Source organism: Scyliorhinus torazame, chromosome 12 (genome assembly GCF_047496885.1).
Source record: "Scyliorhinus torazame isolate Kashiwa2021f chromosome 12, sScyTor2.1, whole genome shotgun sequence".
Lineage (NCBI taxonomy): Eukaryota > Metazoa > Chordata > Chondrichthyes > Carcharhiniformes > Scyliorhinidae > Scyliorhinus > Scyliorhinus torazame.
Window position 1 is genome coordinate 176,860,642 of NC_092718.1, and position 27,954 is coordinate 176,888,595.

General features: G+C 44.0%; 1 protein-coding gene and 1 long non-coding RNA gene across 2 annotated transcripts in view; one reads left to right on the forward strand and one right to left on the reverse strand.

Annotated features, from left to right (window-relative positions):
• tyw1 (tRNA-yW synthesizing protein 1 homolog (S. cerevisiae)) overlaps nucleotides 1-23,058 on the forward strand; it is a 197,358-nt gene extending 174,300 nt beyond the window's left edge. Inside the window, exons 15-16 of the mRNA XM_072469445.1 lie at nucleotides 1,932-2,099; nucleotides 18,569-23,058. Of these exons, the coding sequence (XP_072325546.1) occupies nucleotides 1,932-2,099; nucleotides 18,569-18,787 (387 nt within the window). The 3' untranslated portion in view covers nucleotides 18,788-23,058. The remainder of the gene's footprint in view (nucleotides 1-1,931; nucleotides 2,100-18,568) is intronic.
• On the reverse strand, nucleotides 253-27,913 carry LOC140386767 (uncharacterized). Its single transcript, XR_011933665.1, has 3 exons — nucleotides 27,846-27,913; nucleotides 23,748-23,871; nucleotides 253-319 (listed from the first exon to the last, which is right to left on the reverse strand). It is a non-coding gene; the product is annotated as an uncharacterized lncRNA (long non-coding RNA).
• Nucleotides 27,914-27,954: the final 41 nt, after the last annotated feature.

Sequence of the window (27,954 nt, forward strand, 5' to 3'; positions counted from 1 at the left end):
TGTTCCACACTTTAACTCCAGCCCTGCTGTTCCGCACTTTAACTCCAGCCCTGCTGTTCTGCACTTTAACTCCAGCCCTGCTGCTCCACACTTTCAATGCAAAATTAACTTTAATGTTGTTTTTGTTTCATATATTTGCTGATCAAAGCTATCGGTGATTAGAAACTAATGCTGTCCACAGAATTATATTCTGACTAAAAGCTTTAAAGTACCTAGAACAAATCCCCATTTCTATTAATTGAAGGCAACTCACCTCCACCTTCTCGAGGGCAATTAGGGATGGGCAATAAATGTTGGCCTAGCCAGCAACGCCCACATCCTGTGAAGGAATTTTTAAAAAGTGCATCACTTGTCTGTATTGAAGGGCACTTCGTATTAAATACATAAAACAATAGGGATGACTATCTGCAAAAAAAAATTTAATTAAGTTTAACAACCGCTATATAATTCACATCTTCAGAAAATTAACATGGTTAGAGCAGTTGGCATCACAATAAATATTAATCAATTTGGTAATCTTGTGAGCTACTTATTATAATACAAATACTGGGGAAAGTTGGAGACTAATTTTATTAAGGGGTTTATATCACATCAAATGGGTTGAGACTGTAATGTCTTTTCTGAGCTATAAAATTGGATAATTACCTTTTAGCTAATTTATTAATTGACATTTTTTTTGTATATTATATCATTCTTGCTTGATCATTTCTCTTGTCAGCTAATTGCTTCACATCAGTTCAAAGTAATCTCAGTTCCCCATTTGTGCAATTGTGGTTCGGTCACTTGGAAATCAGGCCAATGATCTTATTTTTGAATATGCAGATATCAAGTCGATTTGAGGTCATTTCCAAATCATACTCCTTCCACTCCATAGTTTAGCAAAGCGGTGTTTTAGTAGACTGCAATAGACTATCTTAAAACTCAGATTTTTAAAGTAGGGAAGGTCCATGCTCCTGCCAGCTATTTTCTGATATAAAAAAAGAGATTTCAGAATGCAGAGTTCTAGGAATTACTTTTGTATGCATACACAGAGCTGCAGTGTTACTCGGCAATATGAGACCCCTGGCCAGTGGTCTAACTCCAATCTGCTGGATGTGTTTTATTCTCCACAGATACCAGTCTAACACTTATATGGGACCCTCATGAATGTACTTGGACATTAGCACCCTTGTGTCAACTATTAAATACCTCAACAGGAATGCAATGTAATTGTGGCAATATTTCCCTCATACATAGCCAATGATGATGGATATTTATATTTCAGAATCAAGGGTATTTAAGAATTCACCATTTTACTGTGAGAAGACTGCTATGTTTCCTTCAGGAAGCCGAGATGACAGCATTAACCCTTGATGCTTCTCCATATGCTCATCGGAAAATAGCTATCTTCAACCTTTTTTACTCTTATCTTCAAAGTTGTCATCAAGAGAAAGGGGTGTAAAGAATAAAATCGATCTGACACTTCACAGCTACTTAGTTATCAAATAAAGTGTGATGGGACATTTTGAAGCACACTTCTCTTTTAATAACTCTATAGTGCATGTAGTTTGCGTGCTTAAATTTCATCCATAGCATTCCACAAAGACTTCCTGTGGAGTGTTTCTAGTCTATGTTCTACCCTTTCCATTTCTCTTCTCTGAAAAACATTGTGCTTTGGGTTTTTAACCAAAATTGTGGACAAAAGATAATTCAGTAAATGTTCGATAGGTATAGTAAGATGCACCAGCAGAGCCTGTAATGTTTACCCATTCAATTCCAACCCCTCCTCCCGTAGGGAAATACTTGATGTCTTTTTGCCATCCTTCACGGCAGTCTGGAAATTCATTACATGGAGAATTGTTCTGTGGGACGGTGCTTATACTACACATTGATGTAAACAGATGGCTCTGATGTTATCAGGTTATGAAAGAATAATGATATATTGTTTTTAGGGGGTGACGTATTGTGGTGAAAGCTCAGCAAGTAATCTGACTATGGCTAATGTTCCATGGCATGAGGAGGTTGTATATTTCGTCCAGCAGCTGGCTGACCTTCTGACTGACTATGAAATTGCTTGTGAACATGAGCATTCAAATTGCATCCTCATAGCACACAAAAAGGTGAGTGGCATTTAAGTTTTGGTATTTAATCTGCAAAAATCCACTATTCTGTTCATTTACAAGTTGAAGTTTTGATAATATCTATAAACTAGCATTAAAAACTTGCACAGTAGAAAATAATATAATTAATAAATCGAGTGTTTTATATGAATTATATTACATGGTTAGACATTTTCTGGGAGCTTTTTAGATTTTCTCTTGTGCTTTGGTGTGTTGTGTGGTTGCTATAATGGTCATTTCTCAATGCAAGTTACTGTGCAATGATGGTAGTTATGGTAAGCTGAGATACCTCCGTAATGTGCAGGGATTTGCTAATTGTTCTTTCTGTCGACACTGCACTGAAGATGGAGGGAAGGCTGAGAGGGAAAAAGATACACAGTTATGAGATCCTGGACAATAATAAGTCGTAGAATGTTAATAGTTTAAAAGAAGGCCATTCAGCTCATCATGTCTATGCCAGCTCCCTGAAAGAGCAACTCAGCCAGACCCTGCACCCGACCCTTTGCCTGTAGCCCTGCAAGCTTTTCTCTTCAGGAGCATAACCAATTCCCATTTAAAATCCACGATTGACTTTGCTTTCATCACACTCGGGCATTACATTCCAGACCCAATAAACTCACTGCATAAAAAAGGGGTGGCATGGTGGCGCAGTGGTTAGCACTGCTGCCTCATGGGGCCGAAGACCTGAGTTCGATCCCGGCCCCGCGTTACTATCCGTTTGGAGTTTGCACGTTCTCCCTGTGTCTGCGTGGGTGTCACCCTCACAATCCAAAGATGTGCAGGGTAAGTGGATTGGCCACGCCAAATTGCCCCTTAATTGGAAAGTTTTTAAAAAACTCACAACATAAAAAGATTTTTCTTCATGTCTCTTTTTTTTGCCATTTACCATAAATTAGTAATGACATAGTGTAACCTGAGCTGTTCAGTTGCAACAAATTTTGGTTAAGTGTATTTATGTTTGTGTTGAATTTTTTTTAGCTTGTATTTTTTGGAAAGATATTGATTCAGTAAAACTTTCTCATTGAATTTAGTGTAAACCATACTGAAATAGATCACACTTTCAAGTTTGAGTGTACTTTCACAAATAATTCCAGGTTCACTTTTCACAACCCCAAACATCTGGGAGTAGCATCTGTTTTGGCTGTACTTGGAAATTGTACCCAAGATGTGATCAAAATTGCACTGATTAGGTTATAGTTCAAATTTATACGAAGATTTATTTGCATAATCAGAAATGTAAAATCTTCAATAAAAATAGAATGTAATTGTTTCTTTATTTTTCCTCCCATGATAAAAAATATTCCTTTATGTATTTAAGAGTGGTAACCTAATGCAGTTTCATTAATATAGTTGAGAATGAATTTGTCATCAAGCTTAAACATTTTTATAAGCGTCAGAGATGGTTCAAAATAATACCATGCAGCATGGTGCCAAAAAAGTGCAAGTTAGATGGATTGGCCATGCTAAATTGCCACCTTAGTGTATCCAAAAGGTTGGGTGGGGTTACGGAGAGGGGACGTGGAGGGGGGTATTGGGGACTGGGTAGGGTGCTTTTTCAGAGGGTCGGTGCAGACTCAATGGGCCGAATGGCCTTCCGCACTGTAGGAATTCTATGTTTCTGCCCATGTCTGTCATATTGTCTTTCAAGCTTATAACCAAGGTCCATAATCATTCCCAGTTGCTGCAATATCACAGTGGCATCTATTATATTTTAAGTACAATTCATCATGAATCTAAATATTTCAGAATTGTAAAGTGAATGTAAAAAGAAACGGATGTGAGGCAGTAAACTGATTAACATCAGAATTTCCATCAGCCATCATCTTGTTGGATGGTGGAGAAGGCTCGAGGTGCAGAATGAACTGCTTCTAGTTCTTAAGTTCTTTATTATCAATGTTTCCAAGTACAAATACATTAAGAAATTATATTCTTAAATGGTAATTTAGTTAGTTAATATATATCAATGGCTATAAAAAAACTTATTTGCCAGTACTGAGCATAACAGCCATTTGTGATCTGAATTCTGGAGGGGTGAATCTGATATAATTGGGCAGGAAATGGAACAAAATAATTTTCTTCTAAGCCCTGCCACTGAATGATAGGTTAATTTTATATACATGATTTGTTAATGGAGTATTGGCTTGTTTTTTTTTTGTAAACTTTTTACAACTGCAGGGAAATCCATTGGAAGTCCACCACATAATCCTCCAATTATCCCATTTATTTTCTTTTGATTTTTTTTGTCCACTTTAGAAATAGGTAACTTTTTATTCATGCATGCTGCCCCGTTGTTTACTTGTGCATCTGATGGTGAGAATCACCAACCTCACTGAACTTGTAAATGTTGTGCTTGTGGTATCTTGCCTCAATAACTAATGTGTTTATATCTTCACTCAACATTCAGGCTCTCAATTAGTCCACTTTTTAATTACAGAAAAAACTGTGCCACACCCATAAACAGATTCAATGGATTGAATCGTAGTCATAGTACAGTATATAGAATAAAAAAAGGTAAAGTTGCCATAGTCCCAGGTGACGATAGTCTGCTTTCCCCTTTGAGGGGGAGAGCTGACTGGTGGTGATTTAACCTGAGGATCACCACACCTCCGGCATGGGGCAAGGTTGAGAAGGTGGGGTCTTCATGAATAACCTCAGCTGGTAAGGGAATTGAACCCGGGCTCTGCTTCACGAACCAGCTGTCCAGTCAACTGAGCTGTTGTTACGTATTTTTCTGTTCCATTTCCTAAGGGCCTTTAATTTTAGTGTCCCTATCTGTTATATATACTGCAGCAATGCTGGATTACAACTCTACAACACTACGAAATATGTGCTCTCATTCTTCATAACCTAGAAGGAGATAAATAGGATTTACACCAAAGGAGGTGATCAGGCTTGCAGTAACGCTATTATATTTAAACAAAGGATGAACAGGCTAGTCTCAATTTTCCACCAATTTAAAGCAACAGATTTTGTTCAGATGCTAATAGAAATTTCTGCATACAGTTTTCAGAGCTCAGCTCATAATCATAATTTGCATAGCTCCAGGTGCACATTTGAATGTTTGCGAGAAGGTAGGAGTGGAAAACTGCATATATGCAAAATTTAAATTGAGGACAATTAAAGGCAGAGAGGGACTGTCAGAATAGATGACAAGAATCCTGAAAGCCTTTGGAAAGGCTTAAAAAGGATCTAAATCCATTACCCAAACTTAAGGCAGAAGGGACCGAGAAATGACGACGAGCAAAAATGAAGGATCAGGAAGTCCAGGAGTGCAGTTAAGCTGTGTATCCAGTTTAGTAATTTCTGAGGTGAATATGCTTGCAAATGGGATCTTCAGATAGCATAAGTTTAGTTAAGAGGAGTCAAATTTGCTGACTTGAATAGTTTTTTGAAGAAATTAATGGTTGAATAGATAAAGACAATGCAGTGGATACATATAAATTTTCAGAAGCCATTCAACAGGGTTTCATATGGGTGGCTTTTTACAAATGATCAGGTATCGGGTGTAAGTTATTGAAAGGACGATGTTTGGGGTTGTAGCAATGTCACTGGACTGGTAATCCAGAGACCCAGGCTACAAGAAAATTACTGTGGATGCTGGAATCTGAAACAAAAACAGAAAATCCAGGAACGTCTCAGCAGGTCTGACCGCATCTGTGGAGAGAGAACGTTTCGAGCCTGGGTGCCTCTTCGTCAGAGCTGACACAGGGTCATCCAGACTCGAAAGGTTAACTCTGTTCTCTCTCCACAGATGCTGTCAGACCTGCTAAGATTTTCCAGCACTTGCTGTTTTTGTTTCAGTGACCCAGGCCAATGCTCTGGGGACATGAGTTCAGATCCCACCACAGGAGCTAGTGGAATTTAAATTCAATTAATAAATGTGGAATTTAAAGCTAGTCTCAGTAACAGTGACCGTGATAACTCTCATCATTTTCGTTAAAACCCATCTGGTTCACAAATGTCCTTTAGGGAAGGAAATCAATCATCCCTCCCTGGTCTGGCCTACATGTGACTCTAGACCCACAGCAATGTGGTTGACTCTCTGAAATGCCACTCGGTTCAAGGGCAATCAAGGATGGGCAACACAACAAATGTGGCCTTGCCAACGATGTCCACATCCCATTAAAAATAAATAAATCTTAAGCTTCTGCAGTGCAGTGTCATTGGTTCAGTTTGTATCTGACTAACAAGTGCCTTTTTAAACTCATAAAGCTATTTAAAAATCTCCTGGAGGGAGCAATGCTGGTAGGAGGCACAGCAGACCCTACAGCAAAGGGTTAAAGGAGAGTATTGGGCCGCTTTGGGGTGGAAGGGAGTCAGAGGATTGTGGAATAGGGTGACAGGAGAGCAGTTGTGCTCGTCCTGTTGCATAAAGTGTGTCAAAATAGGTTGTTTTCTGCTTGTTTTTGAGTTGTTTTCTGTGATTCATCTAAGGGGCATCAGCCCAGGCTGTTCCCCATTCTCTGTAGAAGGCAGATTTAACACTCATCGGGCCCCATAGTCAATTGTACCAAAATGCCATTAGGGTCCTAACAATGTCTTACTTTTTAAAATTAGATTGAAATATGAGGCTCCTTCCTGTTAATGGTGGGAGTGTTCATTGCCCAAACTAAAAGCCTGCTGGAAAATGGCAGGATGTTAGCTGGAAGTCTTCTGTTATTTTTGTCTTCCAATCTTTCTCCCATACCCCCGTGGTCCCCCGCCCCCCCCGAATGAAGCCTCTTCAATATGAGGAGAAACAAGATGTAACAGAGGCATTCAGAATTATGAGAAAATATATAATGACAAGTTGGGGAAAACTATTTCAACTTAGCAGCGAGTCAGCAACTAGATGGCATAAATGTAAGATCATGAACAAATTAAGCAATGCAGCATCGTGGAACATTGGGACTCGTTCTCGTTTTTGACATCTAACACCATTGGCCAAATTCATGGTAAAATTGCTTTCTTTGTTCCAGTCCAGTACCTTAACCCTAATCTCATAAAGCACATTATTCTGTGTACTTCCTAATTCATATAAAGTTATAAGAAGCACATTATGCTTGTTTTTTTAAATTGACCAATATTTTTGTACTCTGCGTGTTGCATTTTCTTTGCTGTATCGCATGGTGAAAAAAGCACAACCCAAACTGGCAGATTATCCACATTTTCCCCTAAATTTGAGTTTGAATATGTGATGAGACGTTAGCATGTATCAGATCTGTGAATTCATGACATGCATTGAAAGTGGCTGCCTACAATCTAGAAATACCAAATATACATGCATTTCAATACATTCCTTCACAGTAACCCATCTAATCAGTTTAATGCTGCATTTCATAATGTTTATGAATAATGATCTTATTTATTACCACTGGTTTCTGAATCATTTGATTTCTGTGCTTAAATTATATTATTAGAGAGTACTGTACTGCAGAAATCAATCTTCTATTTAATCTGACACAGTACCAAAATGAAAAATGATAAATATAAATTGAGACCAATACCCCACAAAGCCAAGATAGGTTGTAGACTTAAATGTTTGCAAGAAATAATATTAATGGTCGGTACTCTGGATTCTAGTGCACTATCCTGCATAGTCCATAGCAATGACGTCAATGCAGCAATATCAGATCTTCATATTGACAGCTTTGTGAGTTTTATGCAAGTAATTGTCCTTCAGTTCAGGGCCAGATTGTTTTATATGTTCAGATTTGGAGTCAAAGAAGCAGTGAGAGAAATGAGTATAAAAGTAAGGAAATCAGGTACCACTCTTATGGATCTGTTTCCTTTGTGCCAGAATTTGGTTGCAAGTTAAAGGTGGCACAGAATTGAGGAAATATTGCTAGAGCATGTTCCGTTCAATTGTCCCTTCTTCTATTGAAATGTATTTGAAACTAGACTGATTGATGTTGCCTCTCTTTTGTGCTGTCTGATTTCAGGATTTTGCATTGGCCATTTATTCAGATCATCTTGGAAAATGTTACTTTTTAGTTTTGAGTTTGAAGCATTGTCTATACACCCAGGTTGGAAAAGGAAGTGCTGAGATGATTGGTGATTAAATACTGATAGGTTAAGTTTTGTTCTTCCATACCTTGACAAAAATAATCAACTTGCTAGAATGCCTCGATAATTGATTAACACCTTACACCAATTGTGTTAGGTAGTGCCTTGTGCCTCCATTTTGCAAACAGAAGGTGACAAAGACAAAGTCAGGCAGTTAGCCCTTGTCTGCAAACAGAAAGCTGAGAGCAAGCTTTTGTTTGGCTGAACAGGAAAATTAATTTGTTGAAGCTAACCAATAGAATGGTTATTATTTTATATTATCGTGCAAAGAACGGTTGAATTGTTTGATCTATTTGAATCCAGTCATAAGTTGGGCAACTTGAGATTGGCAGAGGAAGCTCTGATGCATGAATGAGTGTCAGCTGAGGGAGATGAAATGAGAACCCGCTACTCTGACGTTGAACAATGTAGCGAGGAGGAGTTTCAGCGTATGCATTCTCTTGGTCAGCAGGAAGCCAAAGAAGCATTTGGGGGGGCTGCAAGGGGATGAAGGCACTACCCAAGACACGGGGTGTGCCATCCAAGAGTCAGCTACCTGCAAATGACAGTGCACCAGTGCTGTAGGAGAGCATGCTTGCTCGGGCAGTTGGACTGAGACATTTGCACAATGACCTGAGGCTTTGCAGTAGCCATGGCAATCCTTTACCCGCAGCTGTTAAGGCTACTGACCTGGATTTTACGCTTCAGAGTTGTTTCCTGGATCAGCGTGGACTTGGATGGCAGCTCATCATACCCATCAGGCAGGTCAAAGATGCCCTATTCTGGAAGTTGGTGGACTATATCCATTTTGATGTAGGTGAGCTGGAGTCGGTACAGAAGCCATTGGGATTTGCCTCTATCGGGGCTGGTTTAGCACAGAGCTAAATCGCTGGCTTTGAAAGCAGACCAAGGCAGGTCAGCAAAGCGGGTTCAATTCCCGTACCAGCCTCCCCGAACAGGCGCCAGAATGTGGCGACTAGGGGCTTTTCACAGTAACTTCATTTGAAGCCTACTTGTGACAATAAGCGATTTTCATTTCATTTCATTTCATGTCCGGGGCCTTATCAACTATACTCATGTAGCCATTAAAGCACCAATCAGATCAGTTAGCTAGATTCCTGAACAGAAAAGGCTTCCACTCCCTGATCTCCAGATGGTCTGTGACTGCAGGAAGAGGAACTTGCAGGTGTCTGGCCAGTTACCGAGCAGTTGTCATGATTCCTTCATCTTGCAAGAGTTTCAGATGCTGGAGCTCTTTAGGCCAGCATCCAGACTTCATGGGTGGCTTCTCAGAGGTAAGGGTTATCCGCTGCAGAGGTGGTTCAGATGCCTGTCCAGTACCCAGTCACAGTAGGAGAGATGCGACAACGAAAGCCATCTAACATGAACCCTCATTGAACAAACCATTGACATCTTGAAGATGTGCTTCAGATGCCTTGATGGGTCGGGTTTTGCCCACAAATATCAGCCAGCCAACGGTGGCATGGTGCCACAGTGGTTAGCACTGCTGCCTCTCAGTGCCAGGGACCCGGGTTCAATTCTGACCTTGGGTAACTGTGTGGAGTTCTCCTCTTGTCTGTGTGGGTTTCCTTTGGGTGCTCCAGTTTCCTCCCACAGTCCAAAGACGTGCAGGTTAGATGGATTGGTCATACTAAAATTGCCTTTTCATGTTCAAGAGATATACAGGTTAGGTAGGGTTACGGGGATTGGGCAGTGGAGTGGGTGGACGCAGAGTGCTCTTTCAGGGGGTTGGTGCAGACTTGATGGGACGAATGGCCACCTGCGATGCCAAGATTCTATGGATCTTGTATTGTGGTGGTTTGCTGCATGCTAAACAGCATAACTATAAAAAGAGGCCTGGAACTGGATGAAGGGGAGACCTGGATTGCCACTTTTCCCCGAAGAAGGACAGAGAGGAGGAAGTAGAGGATGATGAGGGTGATGCAGAGGAGTTGGCAGGCTCAGGCTTTTTAGGGAGGCTCTGACACGCCTCACGGAAGTTGGCAGACTGGCGTGGCCAGATTGGCCACATTGATTCAGCAATGTGCCGCCTGAGCACATCCCAGCTTTATGACCAATAACATGATAACCTAACTTCCATCGGAAGGTAAATTATTCAAGCACACACATCCGAAGAATCCTATCGCCACCCAAAAACATTGAGAATGAGGTCTCCATCGCCTACATTGTCCCACATCACAGACCGTGGCACCCACACCAGATCCAAGCATCGCCATCCCCCACCTCACAAGCCCTTAACGTGCATTTCACTTTTGCGTCAAGCATTAATAATATACGAGTCTGATCAATAACATAAGCAACTCTTATTATTAAAGGAGAAACAGGGCAGCACAGTGGCGCAGTGGTTAGCACTGCTGCCTCAAGGCGTGAGGTCCCAGGTTTGATACCGGCTCTGGGTCATTGTCCAAACTGTGGAGTTTGCACATTTCTTTTTTGTTTGCGTGGGTTTCGCCCCCACAACCCAAAGATGTGCAGGGTAGGTGGATTGGCCACACTAAATTGCCCCTTAATTGGAAAAATTGAATTGGGTAGTCTAAATTTATTTAAAAAAATTAAAGGAGAAAGAAATGACCAATTAAGGAAATCTTACCGTACCGGCCTGCCCGAACAGGCACTGGAATGTGGCGACTGGGGACTTTTCACAGTAACTTCATTGAAGTTTTCTTGTGACGATAAGCGATTATTATTATTATCTCTGAAGTTTTGGTGACCAGCATGGCACTTTTCTTGCCCAGTTCTACGGAGTACTCCGCTTATGTCTAAAGAGGAGGTGGAGGCAGCCTGCTCCATTGTGTCTACTTGCAGCTGAGATGCCAGTGGCTTCTCTTCTGGTCTTGAAAGTGCTCGTGGGAGCTCCTCCACTGGCTGATGGCCCACATCATTGCAGGGGTAGCCTCTGTCACAGGGCCTTGTGGCATAGGCGATTCCTGAGTTCGAAGGACAGAGGAGGTGATGGCCCACTCCTCAGCCTCTTTGGCTCGGCTGTTTCATAGTGCTGCTGCATGAGACCACCTGCTAGGACGCAGCTGTCATCCACTCCAAGCAACTCTGGCCCATCAGAGGCACTGAGAGAATCTCACTCTTCCCGTGCATATCAGTGTGCTGCTCCTGCACCCGTCAGAGTGGTGCTGGAACTGGCTTTACAAGAGGTTGGCCATTCTTTCCATGGCCTGCCCATACAACCGGGATCTCTCAATGTTCAAAACTCCCACTGCCTCTGATGTTCAAGAAAAACCTTCCTTGTTTGTGATAACAAGACCCAAGTTCTTTGCCCAGCGAAGCATGGCTGAATTTGCTCTCCATCCTCTGAAGGTAACTGGCCACAGCTGCCTCTGCCTCCTTCTCCTGCTCACTTGGGCTGCAGCTCACTCTATGCTACCCGTTCTAATCTTGATTGAGGCCCAACTGAAGGGAGTGTGTTTGCAGTATTGGATCGTGCGGAGCTTTGATGTGATGGTGCTGACTCTGTGACATCTCCCCCCACTGAAGAGACCAGCGACAACTGTGCTGGAAGAGTCCACTTCCCCTCCACCATATGCCCTGTGGGAAATGCAGGAACGTTATGATGAAAGCTCGAGCTACTCAGCAGATGCATCAGCACACCCAACTCCATTTGTGACAGCAGTCGAAAACTATAGCTCAGGAGTTTCCTCCATTCCCTTCACTTGATGATAGAGCAATCAAACGACCCTGCTTTTCATAGCCATGTTAGCAGCCTCACAATGTCCAGCAGTGCCGCTTCCATCTGTGACAGATTGTGCTGGTCTGCCACAGAGCCAACTGGACAAAATTGTTGTGTGCTCTGTTCCTGCAGGATAAGGAGAATATTATGTAGGAAAGCCCGGTCTCCTTCACCTATTATGGCATAACCTTGACGAGAGCTGTTGTACTCTTCAGTGAGTCCACTTTCTCAATTGCACTCCATGTGTGAGGATGACTGACCTCTCACTGATACAACTGACCACTTGCTTTGACATGATTAGGGAGAGCTATAAGCTATAGGCACTCATTATGCTCAGCTCGTGTTAATGCTGCTGAGTACAGATTTAGAGACCTGTCATCTGGGTGCCAATTGCCTTTGCAGATCTTATCAGGTCATGTCACTAAAGTTTTCTGACAGCGGACGCTCAATGTTCTGGTCACTCCTCCTCTGCTGGCCTCCCATGCCACCTCCATCGAGGCCCTTTGTGCTATCTCTTGGGCAGATTTATTCTACTGGCTACTGGAAAAAATATCTCGCCCGTCTCAGCAACGACATTGGATAATGCCTTGACTGGCATTTGAGAACCTTGAGCCACCTGTGGCTGACTGCCTGTCCAGATAAGTGTGAGGTCATGCATTTGGTCAGAAAAATGAGACGGCAACTTATTTTCTAAATGGGGAGAGACTTCCGGGTGCTCCATTGCAGAGAGATCTAGGGGAGCTGGGCTGTGGCTCTGTGAGGTTTTACTTTCGCTTTGAGTTTGGACTGGTTTTGAACTGCACAGGTTGAAAGAAGTGTTTCTCTATCCAGAAGGTAGCTTAAAAGAGATAATTGCTTGCTGGAAGGAATTCAGACCTGCTGTTTGGAAAGGAGAACAAAGTATCGCTAACAAACAGAGTACCAATAAGAATGCTGTGTGCTGGGCCACACCTTTGAAAAAGGGTTTCTGGTTTTACTTGGATTTTGTTAGTGAATTGGAACAGTTGAGGGGGAATTCATTAAGGGCTATACATAGATTACTGTAGCTGTGTGGGGTCCTTATGTTTGTAGTTGATAAAAATTCTTACTGGGTGTGTGTTTATACAAATGTGAACTAAATTCGTAAAATAAAGCTTGTTTTTTAATTAAAAGCACCTAAGAACTCTGTTGAATAACACTTGAAAGGCAGACTCTTGTGCTCATCGTAACCAAAATCAATAAACAGTTATAGGTCAGGTGAACTCCATAATATACTTTGTGTTTTCTAAATCCTGGCTCATAACACAGGTTCAGCAGATAATAAAGAAAGCAAATGGAATGTTGGCATTTATAGCTAAAAGAATAGAGTATGAAGGTAAGGAAGTGTTGTTGCAACTATGCAAGGCATTGGTGAGACCACATCTTGAGTATTGTGCACAGTTTTGGTCTCCTTATTTGAGGAAAGATGTGGCTACGGAGGCAGTTCAGAGGATGTTCACTAGGTTGAATCCAAAGATGAGGGGTTTGTCGTATGAAGAGAGATTGAACTGTTTAGGCCTTTACTCTCTAAAATTTATGAGAATGTGGGGAGATCAAACGGATGCTTCCTCTTGTGGGGCATCCTAGAACGAGAGGTCATACTCAGGATAAGAGGTAGCAAATTTAAAACTGAGTTGAGGAGAAACTACTTCTCCCAGCGGATTGTGAATCGGGAATTTGCTGCCCCAGGGTGCAGTGGATGCTGAAACAGTGAGAAAATTTAAGGAGGAGTTAGACATTTTTAAAATTGGTAATGGGTTGAAGGGTTATGGAGAACGGGCAGGACAGTGGAGTTAAGGCCAGGATGAGATCAGCCATGATCGAATGATGGAGCAGACTCGATAGGCCAAATGCTGCTCCTATATCTTAAGAACTTATGAAAACTGGCCTTCTGCGAACCCTTTAATGCTATCTCAGTAAATGCCAAGCCCATTCATGGCTTCTGCTCTTGCCTTTTCAAAAGGCCGGACGTTTCTAGAGCCTGCCTCCAGGTTGCGCCCGATGCCATTAAATGGGCACAGAACTAGTCCTCACCAGTCTAATTAGGGACTTGACATTTTAAAGTTGCAACCCTGGGTCAGGACCTGAAAGCATTCTGGGCATCGGGTTCCTGATGAAAATTGGGCATCCAGCTGCATATGTCTTGATACTTCTAAGTCTTCTGTACAGAACCTTCCCAAATGCTTTGGAAAAGTAATCCACCTCATTTAATTTATCAGTGAACTCTGACACTTTCATCAGAAACTAGATTGTTTTTCTACAACTCCATGCCATATCCTTTTTTTTGTTTTATAAATTTAGAATATACAATTCTTTTTCTCCAATTAAGAGGCAATTTAATGTGGCAAATTCACCTACCCTGCACATCTTTTTGGGTTGTGGGGGTGAGACCCATACAGACACGGGGAGAATGTGCAAACTCCATACAGACAATGACCCAGGGCCGGGATCGAACCCGGGTCCTCGGCACCATGAGGCAGCAGTGCTAATTATTGCACCACCGTGTCACTCCTAGCCATGCCAGCTATCCTTAATTAACCCATCTCCTTCTGGGTAAATTTCTTTTCAACATTCTTCTGGAAATTGACATCACTAGCAAGACCAGTATTTATTGCTCGTTCCTGGTTGTCATTGATGTGAGGGTGTTGGGCGTTCTTCTTGAAGTGCTTTAGTATACCTGATGAAGGTGCTGCAACAATTACTTTAGATGAACAGTTAATTATAAATTCCTGAGTCAACATTTATAATGGAAGCTGTGTATTCTTGTTTTTTGTAATTACATCTCTTACCTGTGGAGATGCTGTAGCACCACTAATGGCAGGGGGGTGTATATATGACATGTCACATTTACATGTGCAGTTTCCATTTTAAGCATGTGTTTTAATGTAAATAGAGAATATGAATATTGCTGAAAAGAGAGACAGAATGTATGACTTTCAAATTCTGTGTAGCCTAGTCCAATTTATCCTCCCCTTTAACATCATTTTGCCCGAAGAATCCCACTCCACTTGATCTTGACTCATTGGGACCAGCTTTGATCTTGGGCAATGGTGTAATGTAGGTGGATACGGATTCAGCTGCCTGCTGTGCATTTTTCACTCTATTTTCATTGATATCAACATTCAATAATGCCCTTTTTACGCTATTGCCTAAAGTCAAAGGCACCCCCTCCATCTGCAGTGTTGAAGTCATCAATTAATTAAAAAAACATGTTCAGAAGCTGAAGGAGTCCTGCTGCATTCAAGGAATTCAGATGATTTTGGAATCGCAACAGATGTTTGAATAGTCCATTTACAGCTGTGCCTTGAGGCTGAGAGAACTGTAATATTCAGTGCAGTTAACAAATTCCTTAATGGATAGTTGTAATGACGTTGACAATTATTTTTGATAGTCAGAAAGATTTAATTAAGCTGCATACCCCTCGTTGATTGCCTTTCTTCAAAGACAATAAAAATGAATTCCTCATTTAATGAGCTACTCCCATGATAAATGCTGATGGCTGACATTTATTGAGGACGAAAAAAGACATGAGAAAAGATATATCTGTTAGGGCTTATGATCTATAGAATATAAAACAATGCAAGATAAAATATGTAGTGTACCCAAAGTAGCAGTGGCAGTACTTGAAAGTATAAGCATTCACATTGGCTGGTGCATCTTGGCAAACAGAAAAGAAGACCAGCCGTTTTCCTGCTTCATTGATCTCATTCTGATCAGGCCTAATGGTACAGAATTCATAACATTTGTTCTGAGGTGCCAATGCAAAATAGAAGGATGGCTGGATGCGAAATCCTTGATGAGGTGACGCATACGTAACAAATTACATTCATATTAGTATGATTGTGACAGGTGAGCTCCCAGACAATAATTCAAAGGAGCAAAATAAACAAAAGAATAAATTGCAATACAGCATGATATTCCCCACCTACTGGACCCTCCCTGATGATTCTGGCTGATCTGTATTTAAGTTCTATTCAAAATAACTAAATATGTCTCCTGTATATTTGAAAGCAGAAAAATCTATGAACAGATCTCTTCCACAAATGAAAATGCTTTGTCACTATTGCATGTGGATCTACTTTTGTTGGCCAATTGTTGAGCATTAGCTTTTAATCATTCAAACAATTCCACTCTCCAACCCTGGCATGTCTGCCATTTTAGATAATTATTATCCTTCAGCTTTGACAGTCAGTGCCGGAACCATCAGGTTTCTCACACAGTATTAGATTATTTCTATCTGTTCTCTACGTATAGCCTTCAATTTTGATCCTAATCTAATATTTCTCCAGTGTTGTTTTTAAAAAAGTTAATCAATGCAGCTCAGTGGGAGCCTGTTTCACATGTTAGAAACTGGAATTTTTTCATATCTATTCTCATTTGAACCTTTCTTATCTAGGCATGTATCCTCTGGGTATGTTCTTGAAGATAACGTCACCTTAAAGAATGCCTTTCAGCATGTCAGTGTCCTATCCCCTTTCTAGTGTAAACAAGTCCATATGAAAATCTCTCCGTAATTTAGAGTCCTCAGTCCTGTAACCATTTTTGGCAATCTCCAGACCTGCTTTAACGCATTAGCATCCTTTAATCAGTGGAAATTGTAAATGTGACTTCACTAAAGCTCTACAATGTTAAAATACCTTGTTTTCAGTTAGTTGGATAGCTTTGAAATGCGTCTAATATTTTGCCAGCCTATTTGATGGTGGTTTCATATTGCCTGGATACTTTACTATGCTGTAAGTTGTTATCCCATTCGTCATTCTATTTGTTCGTGTGGGAGATGAAGATAAATTTCAATATTTTCAGTAAATGTTCCAAGCCTCTTCAGCCTCTCTTAATACCTCACAGCCATCAGTTTGTTTTCCTTTGCTGCTCCCCTTCCAATGCGTGGATCTTCTTGTAATAATACAGTACTCAGAATTGTGTATAATATTCTAGGTGCAGCAGGACTTGCTCTGTGCAATCTTCACCACTTGCTGAGATTTTTGTTGTACTGCCCAAGATTCCATTTACTCAACTGTTTATGCACACTGTGCTGATGTCTTCGGAACCCCCAAATTCCTCGCCTATGATGTGCCCTATAGAATAAATAGCATTTGAAACCATTTGAGATTACAGAGCTAGGAGGGACCAGGCCAGGGAGGGTTTTGACAATCGATATGTTGCTTGACCAGGAGCCAATATAGGTCAGCAAGCATCGGGTTATTGCAGAATGGAACTTGCACAGGCAGTAGAGTTTTGGGTAACTTCAAATTTACAGAGGGTGGAATGTGGGGGAACCAGCCAGGAGTGCTTGAAATAGTCAAGATTAGAGGTAAGGGAACAAATGAGGGATTCAGCAGCAGATTGGGGGCACAGTTTGCTGGAAAGCTGGTTCGTGATGCAGAGCGACACCAACAGCGCAGGTTCAATTCCCGTACCGGCTAAGGTTATTCATGAAGGCTCCACCTTCTCAACCTTGTCCCTCGCCTGAGGTGTGGTCATCCTCAGGTTAAATCAGCACCAATCAGCTCTCCCCCTCAAAGTGAAAGCAGCCTATGGCCACTAGGACTATGGCAACTTTCTTTTAGCTGAGGCGGGTGATGTCGGACAATTTTGTATGGTGGAAATATATAGTCTTAGTGCTCAACATGGGATCAGATGCGACAGAAAGGGTTTGACCAGGCTGACTAAACCTCAGGCTGTTGCCAGGGAGAGGAATGGAGTTGGTAGCAAGGGAAAGGAGTTTGAACCAGGGACCAAAAACAATAGTGCTTCAGTCTTTGTAATACTTAACAGGAGAATATGTGCTTGGTAAACAGCAATGGCATTAACAGCTGACCCTGAAGCACCCCATAATTTACCATCCTCCCGGATCCAGCTCCGTATATAACAACCATTTGACTTTTCTCCTTCAAACAATTTTGTTCTATTTCAGAAGCACTCCAACTGTGCAGTGCCTACCAACCTTATGGTCCTAAATAAAGAACATTCACAAAGTTTCCGCTAATATTCATTAGGCTTTTTGTTTTTCTCAAAGGCTAGTCAGGCATGATCATCTTCCCATAAAGGCATGCCGGTTCCCTATTATAATTAAATAATTCCATATTTCCCCAGGTGGTGGTACACTCATTCTTTCCAAATGACCTCCAGTACTTAGATGCAATGGATGTTAGGTTTATCAGCCCGTAATTCCTTGTGTTATCTTTGAGCCCTGCTTTACAGGTTGGTGTCCCATTGTGTTTTCCCCTGTCCTCGGGCACATCTCTTTACTCAAGTTTCTTTAGCTACTTCATTCAGCTCTCATGCACTCCACTCCAGAGACTTGAGCAGTTTAGGCAGAGGTTCCTAAACAAATGATCATTGGTGTTTTGACACTGTTACAGAGATATGCTTATGTCACATAATGATTTTAATCCATTGGCTGGAAACATGAATTGAACTTTTAAAAACCGAAGGGTGACTTGAGATCACAGCCAAAGATGGATGCCCCAATTTGCTTTGCAGTACTTTCCACATTCTAATCAATTGGAACAGGGTAAGACAGTCTGCAGAACCCACCAAAGATAATGACCATGTGACCTGTTGTTACTTCATGATCTGGGGTGACATATATCAAATTCCAGGAATTAGTCACTATCACAACTCAAACTTGAACACTCTGAAACAGAGGTTCATTGAAGATTTATCCAATCCCTTTTTCACTTGAGTGTTTGTATTAATAGAGATTTGCTTTTCTTTGTTTTAGTTCAAAGTGAATGGAGAATGGTGGACTTGGATAGACTATGACCACTTTCAGGACCTCATCAAGGATTACGAGGAGAACAATGGCACCAAGATAATCTCTGCAGAAGATTACATGGCGAAGACACCAACTTGGGCACTCTTTGGAGCTAAACAGAGGGGTTTTGATCCTGTTGATACTCGCTTCCTGAGGAAAAAAAAGAAGGACATCTCAGGTTGTTAAGCCTATTGAACTGGACCTGTGCATGATGCCTCAGGAATTCAGGCGAGATTGTGCACAGTTTGTATCGGTCTTCAGAGCAGTTGTGTATTTATGTTTTAATGGATTTGAGTTTCAGTGTAAATGAAAGAATTTGCCAAACCACGCACATGCAGAATAGGAACTTGCATGCATCGCAGTCAGATGATGCAATATATCCTTACCCTAAAGAGCAGTCAATTTACAAAGATACATGACAATGTAATCGACATAACTGTCGAAATCAGGTATGTCCAACCTATGGCGTATGGGCCACAATCTGGCTGACTAAGCATCTGTATCCAGCTCGTGGAGTCAGATTTTAAACTATGGCTAAACTCAATGAAGGATTCAGCAAGGAACTGCTCCTCCAATCACAGACATGTTCTCCCGAGTCTGCTGCTGACCAGCTCACCAGTGAACCAATGCAGGGGAGAAACAGTCTCCGATCGGAGGAGCAGATGACAGCATGAAGGTGACAGGGAATCTCATTTCATAGTGTGGCTGTCTCTGCCATTATCTGCGTTCTCCCTCTCCCTTTCACCATACCATGCAAGCGCTGTCCCCTAAAGGGACGCAGGGTTCATGATGGCGAAGCAGGCCGGGAAGTCCACTGGGATTAACAGTCGCAGCATCAGTGCCCTCTTGGGGCAGCTGGAGTTCCAAATAGGGCAGAGTGAGGAAGATTGTCTGTTTGTGTGTGTGCGGAGTTTTACCAGCTATTGACAATATGTCAGGCTCAGACAGAAAGCTGGCATGTAATTCTCCAGTTCCACAGACCAGTTTTCTCATAGAAACTTGAGCCTCTTTGTCAAAAAAAACTGAGTGGGTGTGGTTAGGTCATCACTCTGGCAGGATGGGGCCTCTTAGAGCGAGGAACCAGCTGCTTTGCAGCCGAATAGCTCCCAGCACACACTGTAGAGATCTTGGGGGGTTCCCTCCGACATTCATCGCTGGCATACCTCTTTTCTTCCCCCCCCACCCCTCAATCTCCATTGTCCCATGCCCGCCACACATCATAGAACCCCCCCATGGGTCTCTCACCAGGGTCCACCTAGGCACGGCACAGATTAACACTGCCTGGTTGGCTGGCACTGCAACCTGTGCAGGGCATTTCCTTCTACTCCCCAGGAGCATTATTTATATCTGTGCCCCAGAGGGATCCCCTTTTCTGCCTCGTGACTGGCCAAACCTAGTGTCAGTCGGTGAGGTATGACTATTTAGTGAAGGGGCATCATTAGTGAAAGGAGGGTGGTGTTAATAACATTTCAATTTATTTAATTGAGGACCATGCCCTCTGTGAATGTGAATCTTTTGATGCCATCAAACAGGAGCGGGAAAAATCTGGGAACGTGATTTTTCTCGCAAGATATTCTGCCCTCGCAGCCGATCCCGCGGGCGGTGAGTGAAGCCTCAAGATTCCAGGCTATGTGTGAGACTCTGTGTGATAGAGCCGTGAGACTGGGAGTAAACCACACTGTTCCCTTCCTCTACCTCCCTCCCAGAAATCTGCCCACAAAGCAGGACCAGAGAGGAGGAAAGCCCAGGCTGAAAGCAACCTGCTTCTGACTCCACTTTTGCACAAATTCCACTGAGGCCAGCACAGAGTGTGCTCCACAGAAACAAATGCAAGGTCATTGTTAGTTAAACCCAACTCCACAGCTTAACCATGGTCCCTACCCTTTCCCTGGTGACCAGGACGTAGGACACAGGAGCAGGCGTAGACCATTCAGCCCATCGAGCCTGCTCCCCCACTTAGTATGATCAGGCTGATTGGACACTTTAATGCCTGTTACATCCACTATCACCATAAATAGGACATAGGACTTAATCTGTCTCTGCTTCTTAATCGAAAAAGCAGAAAAGGTTAACTATACTTTTTAAAATTTATGTTTAATGTAGTACCAAAAGTTATCTTGCTGACATTTGCTCACAGCCCTTTGAGTGAGAAATGTAATGTGACCCCCATGCAAAAAAGTTGGACAAGCCTGATCTAAATCGTGTGCATGTTACTGCCATAGTTTTCATTTTATTATCTTTTATTCAGCTTTCCTATTTTTTTGTTATGTCTCCACAAAATTACCTTCATCTGTGTTAGTGGGCTCTCCCTGTTGTTTATTTCTTTTCAGCCATCGCCAACACAGTTCTGCAACCTAACCTCAGTGTTGGTAGGCATCAGAATTGGAGGGACAGTATCCGATTTTCCCTTTCAATGATGTGATGCAAAGCTGAGGACAGGATCGCATTTCACATATTTGACCTGTCACACAACTATGTTGGAGATGGCTGTAAAGAAATAAACAACAGGGACAGCCCACTAACTCACTTATAAAATTCACTGTCAGAAATGTCATCTTCACAGTGAATAGAGTTGTCATCCATTGTCTTAACATGACATGTTCCTTTATTTCCTAGTTCCAGTTTAAACTTTTTAAAATTATGATTGTAATAACTTGTATACAGAACGTGATAATAAATTTTGATAGTCCAATTTTTATACTTTAACGTTGCTGATAGTAATTCAGCGATCAAATGGCAGTCAGGGAGCCATACAGCAAAGAAGATGGGCCCAATTTGTCTGTGTTGGTACCTGTGCTGTAGAGGCTATGCAATTAATCTCACTCTCCTCTTTGCCCATTGCCACTTCAAATCTTTTTGCTTTTCACCTCTTTATCCAATCCCCTGTTGTCGCTGATCACTACTGCTAGATGGTGAAACATTTGGTTTTATTATTTGAATAAACTGTCCATTGTATTGTGATGTAATTACTACTTAACTGTGATACTTGCAAGTACCGTGGAAGGTCCATTGCAATTACCAAGATAGGAAATAAAGCAAAGTGCCTAAATACTGGGCATTTATAAGAAGAAAAGAAAGGTTAGCACTCCAGGATTGGACCCTTTGAACCACGTCAGTATGGAAATTTAAGCAGCAGATCACAGTGTAAGCACATATTTCCCAGAGACTGATTAAAAATATGTTCCATGTTGTATATTGCGTCACGGTAGCATGATGGTTAGCACTGTTGCTTCACAGCACCTGGGACCCGGGTTTGATTCCCAGCTTGGGTCACTGTCTGTGTAGAGTCTGCACGTTCTCTCCCAATCTGCGTGGATTCCCTCCCCGTGCACCGGGTTTCCTCCCACAAGTCCCGAAAGATGTGCCTTTAATAATAATAATAATAATAATAATAATAATCTTTATTGTCACAAGTAGGCTTACATGAACACTGCAGTGAAGTTACTGTGAAAAGCCCCTAGTCGCACATTCCGGGGCCTGTTCGGGTACACGGAGGGAGATTTCAGAATGTCCAAATTACCTAACAAGCACGTGTTGTGCTTTGTGATTTGTGGGAGGAAACCGGAGCATCCGGAGGAAATCCACGCAGACACTGGGCAGACTCCACACAGACAGTGACCCAAGCCGGGAATTGAACCTGGGACCCTGGCGCCGTGAAGCAACAGTGCTAACCACTGTGCTACCGTGCCACCTGTTAGGTGAATTGGACATTCTGAATTCTCCCTCAGTGTACCCGAACAGGCGCCATAGTGTGGCAACTAGGGGATTTTCACAGTAACGTCATTGCTGTGTTTTTTAAAAAATGTTTTTTGGTATCCCCTGTGTATCACTCCCCGCCGGGTTTTCCCCTCTCTTTTCTCACCCCTGATTCCCATTGTTGTTGCTCCTGCCTGCCCCAGCCCTCCCCTGTGACCCTTGGCTCTGCTGTTGGGTTTGGTTGTACTTTCCTATTTCCTCAGTTCCCCCCCCCCCTTCCCTTCTGTGCCGTGACACCTCTCGCTTTGTCCTTGGCTACCTAATTGTTGGCCACAAACAGGTCTCAGAACAACCGAGTGAATGGCTCCCACGCTGTGTGGAAGCCCTCTTCCGACCCACAGACGATGAATTTGATTTTCTCCATTTGGGGAAATTCCGACACATCGGACAGCCAGTCTGCAGCTTTAGGCGGTGCTGCTGACCGCCAGGCGAGCAGGATTCTACGGCAGGCGATCAGGAAGGCAAAGGCAAGGGCTTCAGCCCTCCTCCCCATGAAGAGATCTGGCTGTTCTGATCCCCCGAAGACTGCCACTCTCGGGCATGGCTCCACCCTCATCCCCACCACTTTGGACATTGCCTCGAAAAAGACTGTCCAGTACCCAGCGAGTCTGGAGCAAGACCAGAATATGTGGTGTGGTTGAACTTCACTGCAGTGTTAATGTAAGCCTACTGTGACACTAATAAATATTATTATAAAACTCTCTGTAAAAGGTTTTGTTTCATACTTGCTAGCTGAGCAGTTCTCACAGTCATAAAGATTTACAGCATAGAAACAGGCCCATCGGCCCAACTTGTCCATGCTGCCCAATTTTTACCACTAAGTTAGTCCCAGTTGCCCACATTTGGCCCATATCCCTCTATACCCATCTTACCCATATAACTGTCTAAATGCTTTTTAAAAGTCAAAATTGTACCTGCCTCTACTACTGCCTCAGACAACTCATTCCAGACACTCATCACCCTCTGTGTGAAAAAATTGCCCCGCTGGATCCTTTTGTATCTCTCCCCTCTCACCTTAAACCTATGCCCACTAGTTTTAGACTCCCGTACCTTTGGGAAAAGATGTTGACTATCTAACTTATCTACCCCCCTCATTATTTTATAGACCTCTATAAGATCACCCCTAAGCCTCCGACGCTCTGTTCAAGACATTTGTATCATTCTAACCCCTTAAAAATATTACTGTTCACAACATAACTATAACATTATTTTGTTTAATTCTGGTTTTCGAATGAATTACATATTTATATTTTTGAACAGCAAGTGCAAACGATATCCTTGAGGAAGGTGGCTGAGAACAGGTATACTGCAGTGTGAAGTGACTGAATAATTAATCATGATTGAAGCTTATTAACATTTGGCCCTAGGTTAATTTAATTAAGCAACTTACTAAATTCAGCGTACATCTTGTAATTGAGCTTAATTCCTCACAGCCAGAGCCCCAGCAAATCACCAACACTCACTTCATGTGTGCGAATTCTTGAGGTGTTTCAAATGACCACAGTTCAGACCATCTATTAAGTAAAATAGGGAAAATGTTAATTTATTTCAGATGGAAAGAAATATGCAACATGCCACATATTTTTCCAGAACCTAAAATGAACTGACTATGGTATTTCAGCTATAACTTATTTTTGTTTTGAGACTTCTGGTGGCAACCATAGTGTGAACAGTCGCACATTTGGCAGCTCCCGCTCGAGGCTGTTTTTTTTCGGACCTTTTCCCCATTCGGAAGGTGGATGGGTGGCTAAAAAAGGTGTAGGGCTTGCCAGAGGGAAGTCTTACTCCACTGGTTTTTGGACCCACGGACCAGAAGTGGGTCAAGAAGAAGGGAGCAGCATGAGCAGGAGAATCTATGCGCCACAGCTTATGATGGCGGAGGGCGCATGGCCTGCGCTGCCTACCCAATGGTCGCTGGATCAACTGGTGGCCTTCTTCAATGAGAAGTTCAGCCAGCAGAGGAGAGAGGCCCAAGGCTGTAGACCTGTTGAAAACTGGAATTCACCGGGTGGAGCAGAGTTTGGAGTCCCAGAATCAGGCCATCCGGAAAGTGGAGGAGGCGGTGGGGGAGACACGAGGAGCTTCGGCTTCGCTGCCGGCCGAGGAGGGAGTAATGCGAGATACCCAGAAGCGGCTACAGGAGATGGTAGAAGATCTTGAGAACCGCTCCCGGAGGCAGAACTTGAGAATTGTAGGGATGCCTGAAGGCATTGAGGGAGCAGACCCTGCCACGTATGTGGCTGGAAAAGCTGATGGGAGAGGGGGCCTTTGGCCGGCTCCTGGAGGTCGACCAAGCGCATAGAACGCTAATGAGGAGGCAGCAGGTGAGCCAGCCACCAGGGGCAATGGTGGCACGTCTACACCAGTTCCTAGATATGGAGAAGATGTTGAAATGGGCAAGGGGATGCACCTGGGAGGGAAGTGCGCTGCAAGTGTATCAGAACCTGGACCCGGATCTGGCAAAGAGGTGGGCCGGGTTTAATTGAGTGAAGGCTACTCTCTTTAAAAAAAGGGGGTGAAGTTCGGGATGTTGTAACCACCTCGCCTCTGGGAGACCTTTAATAATAAAGAGCACTATTTTGGAACACCAGAGGAGGTGGTGGAATTTTTGAGGGTGAAGGACAATGAACTCCAGGTGAAGGAGGACATTGAACTGTGGAGGAGGGGTGTGGAGATGAATAGTTTTCCTTTTGTTTCTGGTTCTTTGGTAATTCTGGTATATTTTGGTTGGGTTGGTGATTGGGGAACTCGACTCCTCCAAGCTGTTTTAAGGCGATGAGGGGGAGAGTGCACCTTTTAGACTGTTGGGGTTTTTTGTTTTTCTTGGTTTTTTTATTGTACGGTTGCGAGGTGAGTAAGCGGAGGGGGAGGGGAATCATTTGTGGGGTGGTGGTAGGAGGCTGTGGCACCTTGGGCAAGGAGTGCCAGGCTAGCGGGATGAGCTAGTTAATGGGAGCGCAGTGGGGGGGGGGGGGGGTGTGATCAGGTGGTTAGCAGAGGGGGATGAGGTTGTTTTGTTGGGGGGAGATGGGGCTGCTGACGAAGGTGATGTTGCTGTGGTGCTATGTGGGAGGGAGTGGTGATGGACATCCGGGGGTTGGCCTGGAGGGTTGCGTGGCACAGGCGGGGAGCTGGCCTAAGAAGGGATATGCTTGATAGGCGGGGGGGGGGGGGGGGGGGCGTGCCCTCGCCCTCGCCCTCTGACCAGGCTGGTCGCATGGAACGTGAAGGGGCTGAATGGGCCAGTCAAACGGCCACGTGTTTTCACGCATCTGAGGAGTTTGAAGGAGGATGTGGCCTTTTTGCAACAGACACATCTGAAGATTGGGGACCAGACAAGACTAAGGAAAGGGCGGGTAGGGCAAGTTTTCCATTCGCCATTGGATATGAAGACGTGTGGGGTGGCGGTGCTGGTCAGTAAGCGTTTGAGGCGGGGAATATTGTAGTGGGGGAGGTTCATGATGGTAAGTGGGAAATTGGAGGGGCTGCCAGTGGGCCTAGTTCATATTTATGCCCCAAATTGGGACGATGTGGAGTTTATGAGGCGAGTATTGGGGAAGTTCCTGGACCTGGACTAGCACTGGCTCATTATGGGTGGGACTTTGATACGGTCATTGATGCGGGGATGGACCGATCGAGATCGGGGAGAGTGTCGGCAGTGGCAAAGGAGCTGAAGGTGTTTATGGAACACATGGGGGGAGTGGACCCGTGGAGGTTTGGGAGGCCGAGGGCAAAGGAGTTTTCATATTTCTCCGATGTGCATAAGGTCTACTCGCAGATTGATATTTTTGTGGTGGGTAAGTCGTTGCTGGCGTAGATGGTGGATTCGGGATATTCCGCGATCGTGGTCTCAGACCACGCACCGCATTGGGTGGACTTGCAAGTCATCGGGTTGGGGGAGGGGGGGGGGGGGGGGTTGCTCAGCGCCTGCAGTGAAGGTTGGATGTCGGATGCTTGCAGAAGAGGAGTATGAGCGGGTGAGGGCCGCCACCTGGGGGTACATGGGAGTAAACAAGACAGGTGAGATCTCGGCCGCCACGCTATGGGAGGCACTCAAGGCAGTGGTCGGGGGAGTTTATATCCATTCGGGCTCGCAGGGAGAACGAGGAGCTAGCAGAGATGTCAAGATTGGTGGATGAGATTATGCGTGTCGACAGAAGGAACTCGGAGGCCCCGGAGGCAGGATGGTTGAAGGAGAGGCAGAAGCTCCAGATGGAGTTTGGGCTGCTGTCCACGAGGGAGGCAGTGGGGCAGCAGCGTAGGGCCAGGGGGCAGTGTATGAGTGCGGGGAGAAGGCTAACCGGATGCTGGCCCACCAGCTCCGGAAGCGGGAGATGGCGAAGGAGATTGGCAGGGTAAAGGACAGCAAAGGTGAAGTAATATTGGATCCAGTGGGGGTGAATGGGGTGTTTGAGAAGGGGGCTTTATGAATCGGAACCCCCAGGAGGGAGGGAATGTGGAATTTTTTGGCCGGGTTGAAATTCCCCAGGAAGAGGGGGCCAGCAGCTCCCATTGGATTCTTCAAGGTGCTAGTGGATATGGGGGCAGGGAAGGCCCCTGGCCCGGCTGGCTTCCCAGTAGAATTTTATAAAACGTTTTCGGGAGACCTGAGACCCCTGCTGGTAAAGGCATTTAATGAGGCGAGGGAGAATGGTGAGCTCCCCCTACCTTGACGCAGGCCTTAATATTTCTGATCCAGAAGAAAGTTAAGGATCCGGAACCGTATGGGTCCGACCACCCAATATCACTATTGAATGTTGATGCCAAGTTGTTGGCTAAGGTTTTGACCTCGTGGATTGAGGATTGTGTGCCAGAGGTGATAGGGGGGACCAGATGGGATTCGTAAAAGGGAGGTACATGTTGGCCAACATCAGGCGCCTGTTAAATGTCATAATGATGACCCCAAAGGGACACAATGCGGAGGTGGCGGTCACAATGGATGCGGATAAGGCCTTTGATCGGGTAGAGTGGGAGTATTTGTCGGAGGTATTGGGGCGGTTCGGGTTTGGGCAGGGGTTTGTGGATTGGCCCCTCGAGTAAAGAAGGCGCTGGTTGGCCTTGTCAAATGTAATCAATTGTTATTGGGCGGCAAATATAGTCATAGTAAGGAAGTGAGTAGTGGGGGAGGGGTTGGTATGGCGTAATGGAGGCAGTCTTGTGTAAGGGTACTAGTTTGGGAGCATTGTTGACGGCACCTCTGCCATTCTCGCCGGTCAGGTACTCCACAAGTCCAGTAGTAGTGGCGGCCCTGATGGTGTGGGGGCAGTGGCGACAGCCCTTGAGGCTTGAGGGCCTTGGTTTGGGCCCCGATCTGCGAGAATCACAGGTTTGCTCCGGGGGGACTAGACGGGGGGGGGGGGGTTTCAGGGTTGGCGGTAGGCGGGGATCGAGCGGTTTGGGGATTTATTCGAGGAGGGCAGCTTCCCGAGCTCGGAAGGACTGGTGGAGGTGCATGGGTTGCCCAGAGGAAATGGGTTCCGATACTTACAGGTGCGGAGAAAATGGGTGCCATCCTTTCCTGATCTGCCGCCCCCGAGGTTTGCAGGACAAGTTTCTATCGAGAACAGAGGTTGGAGAGGGCAGCATGTCAGAGATAT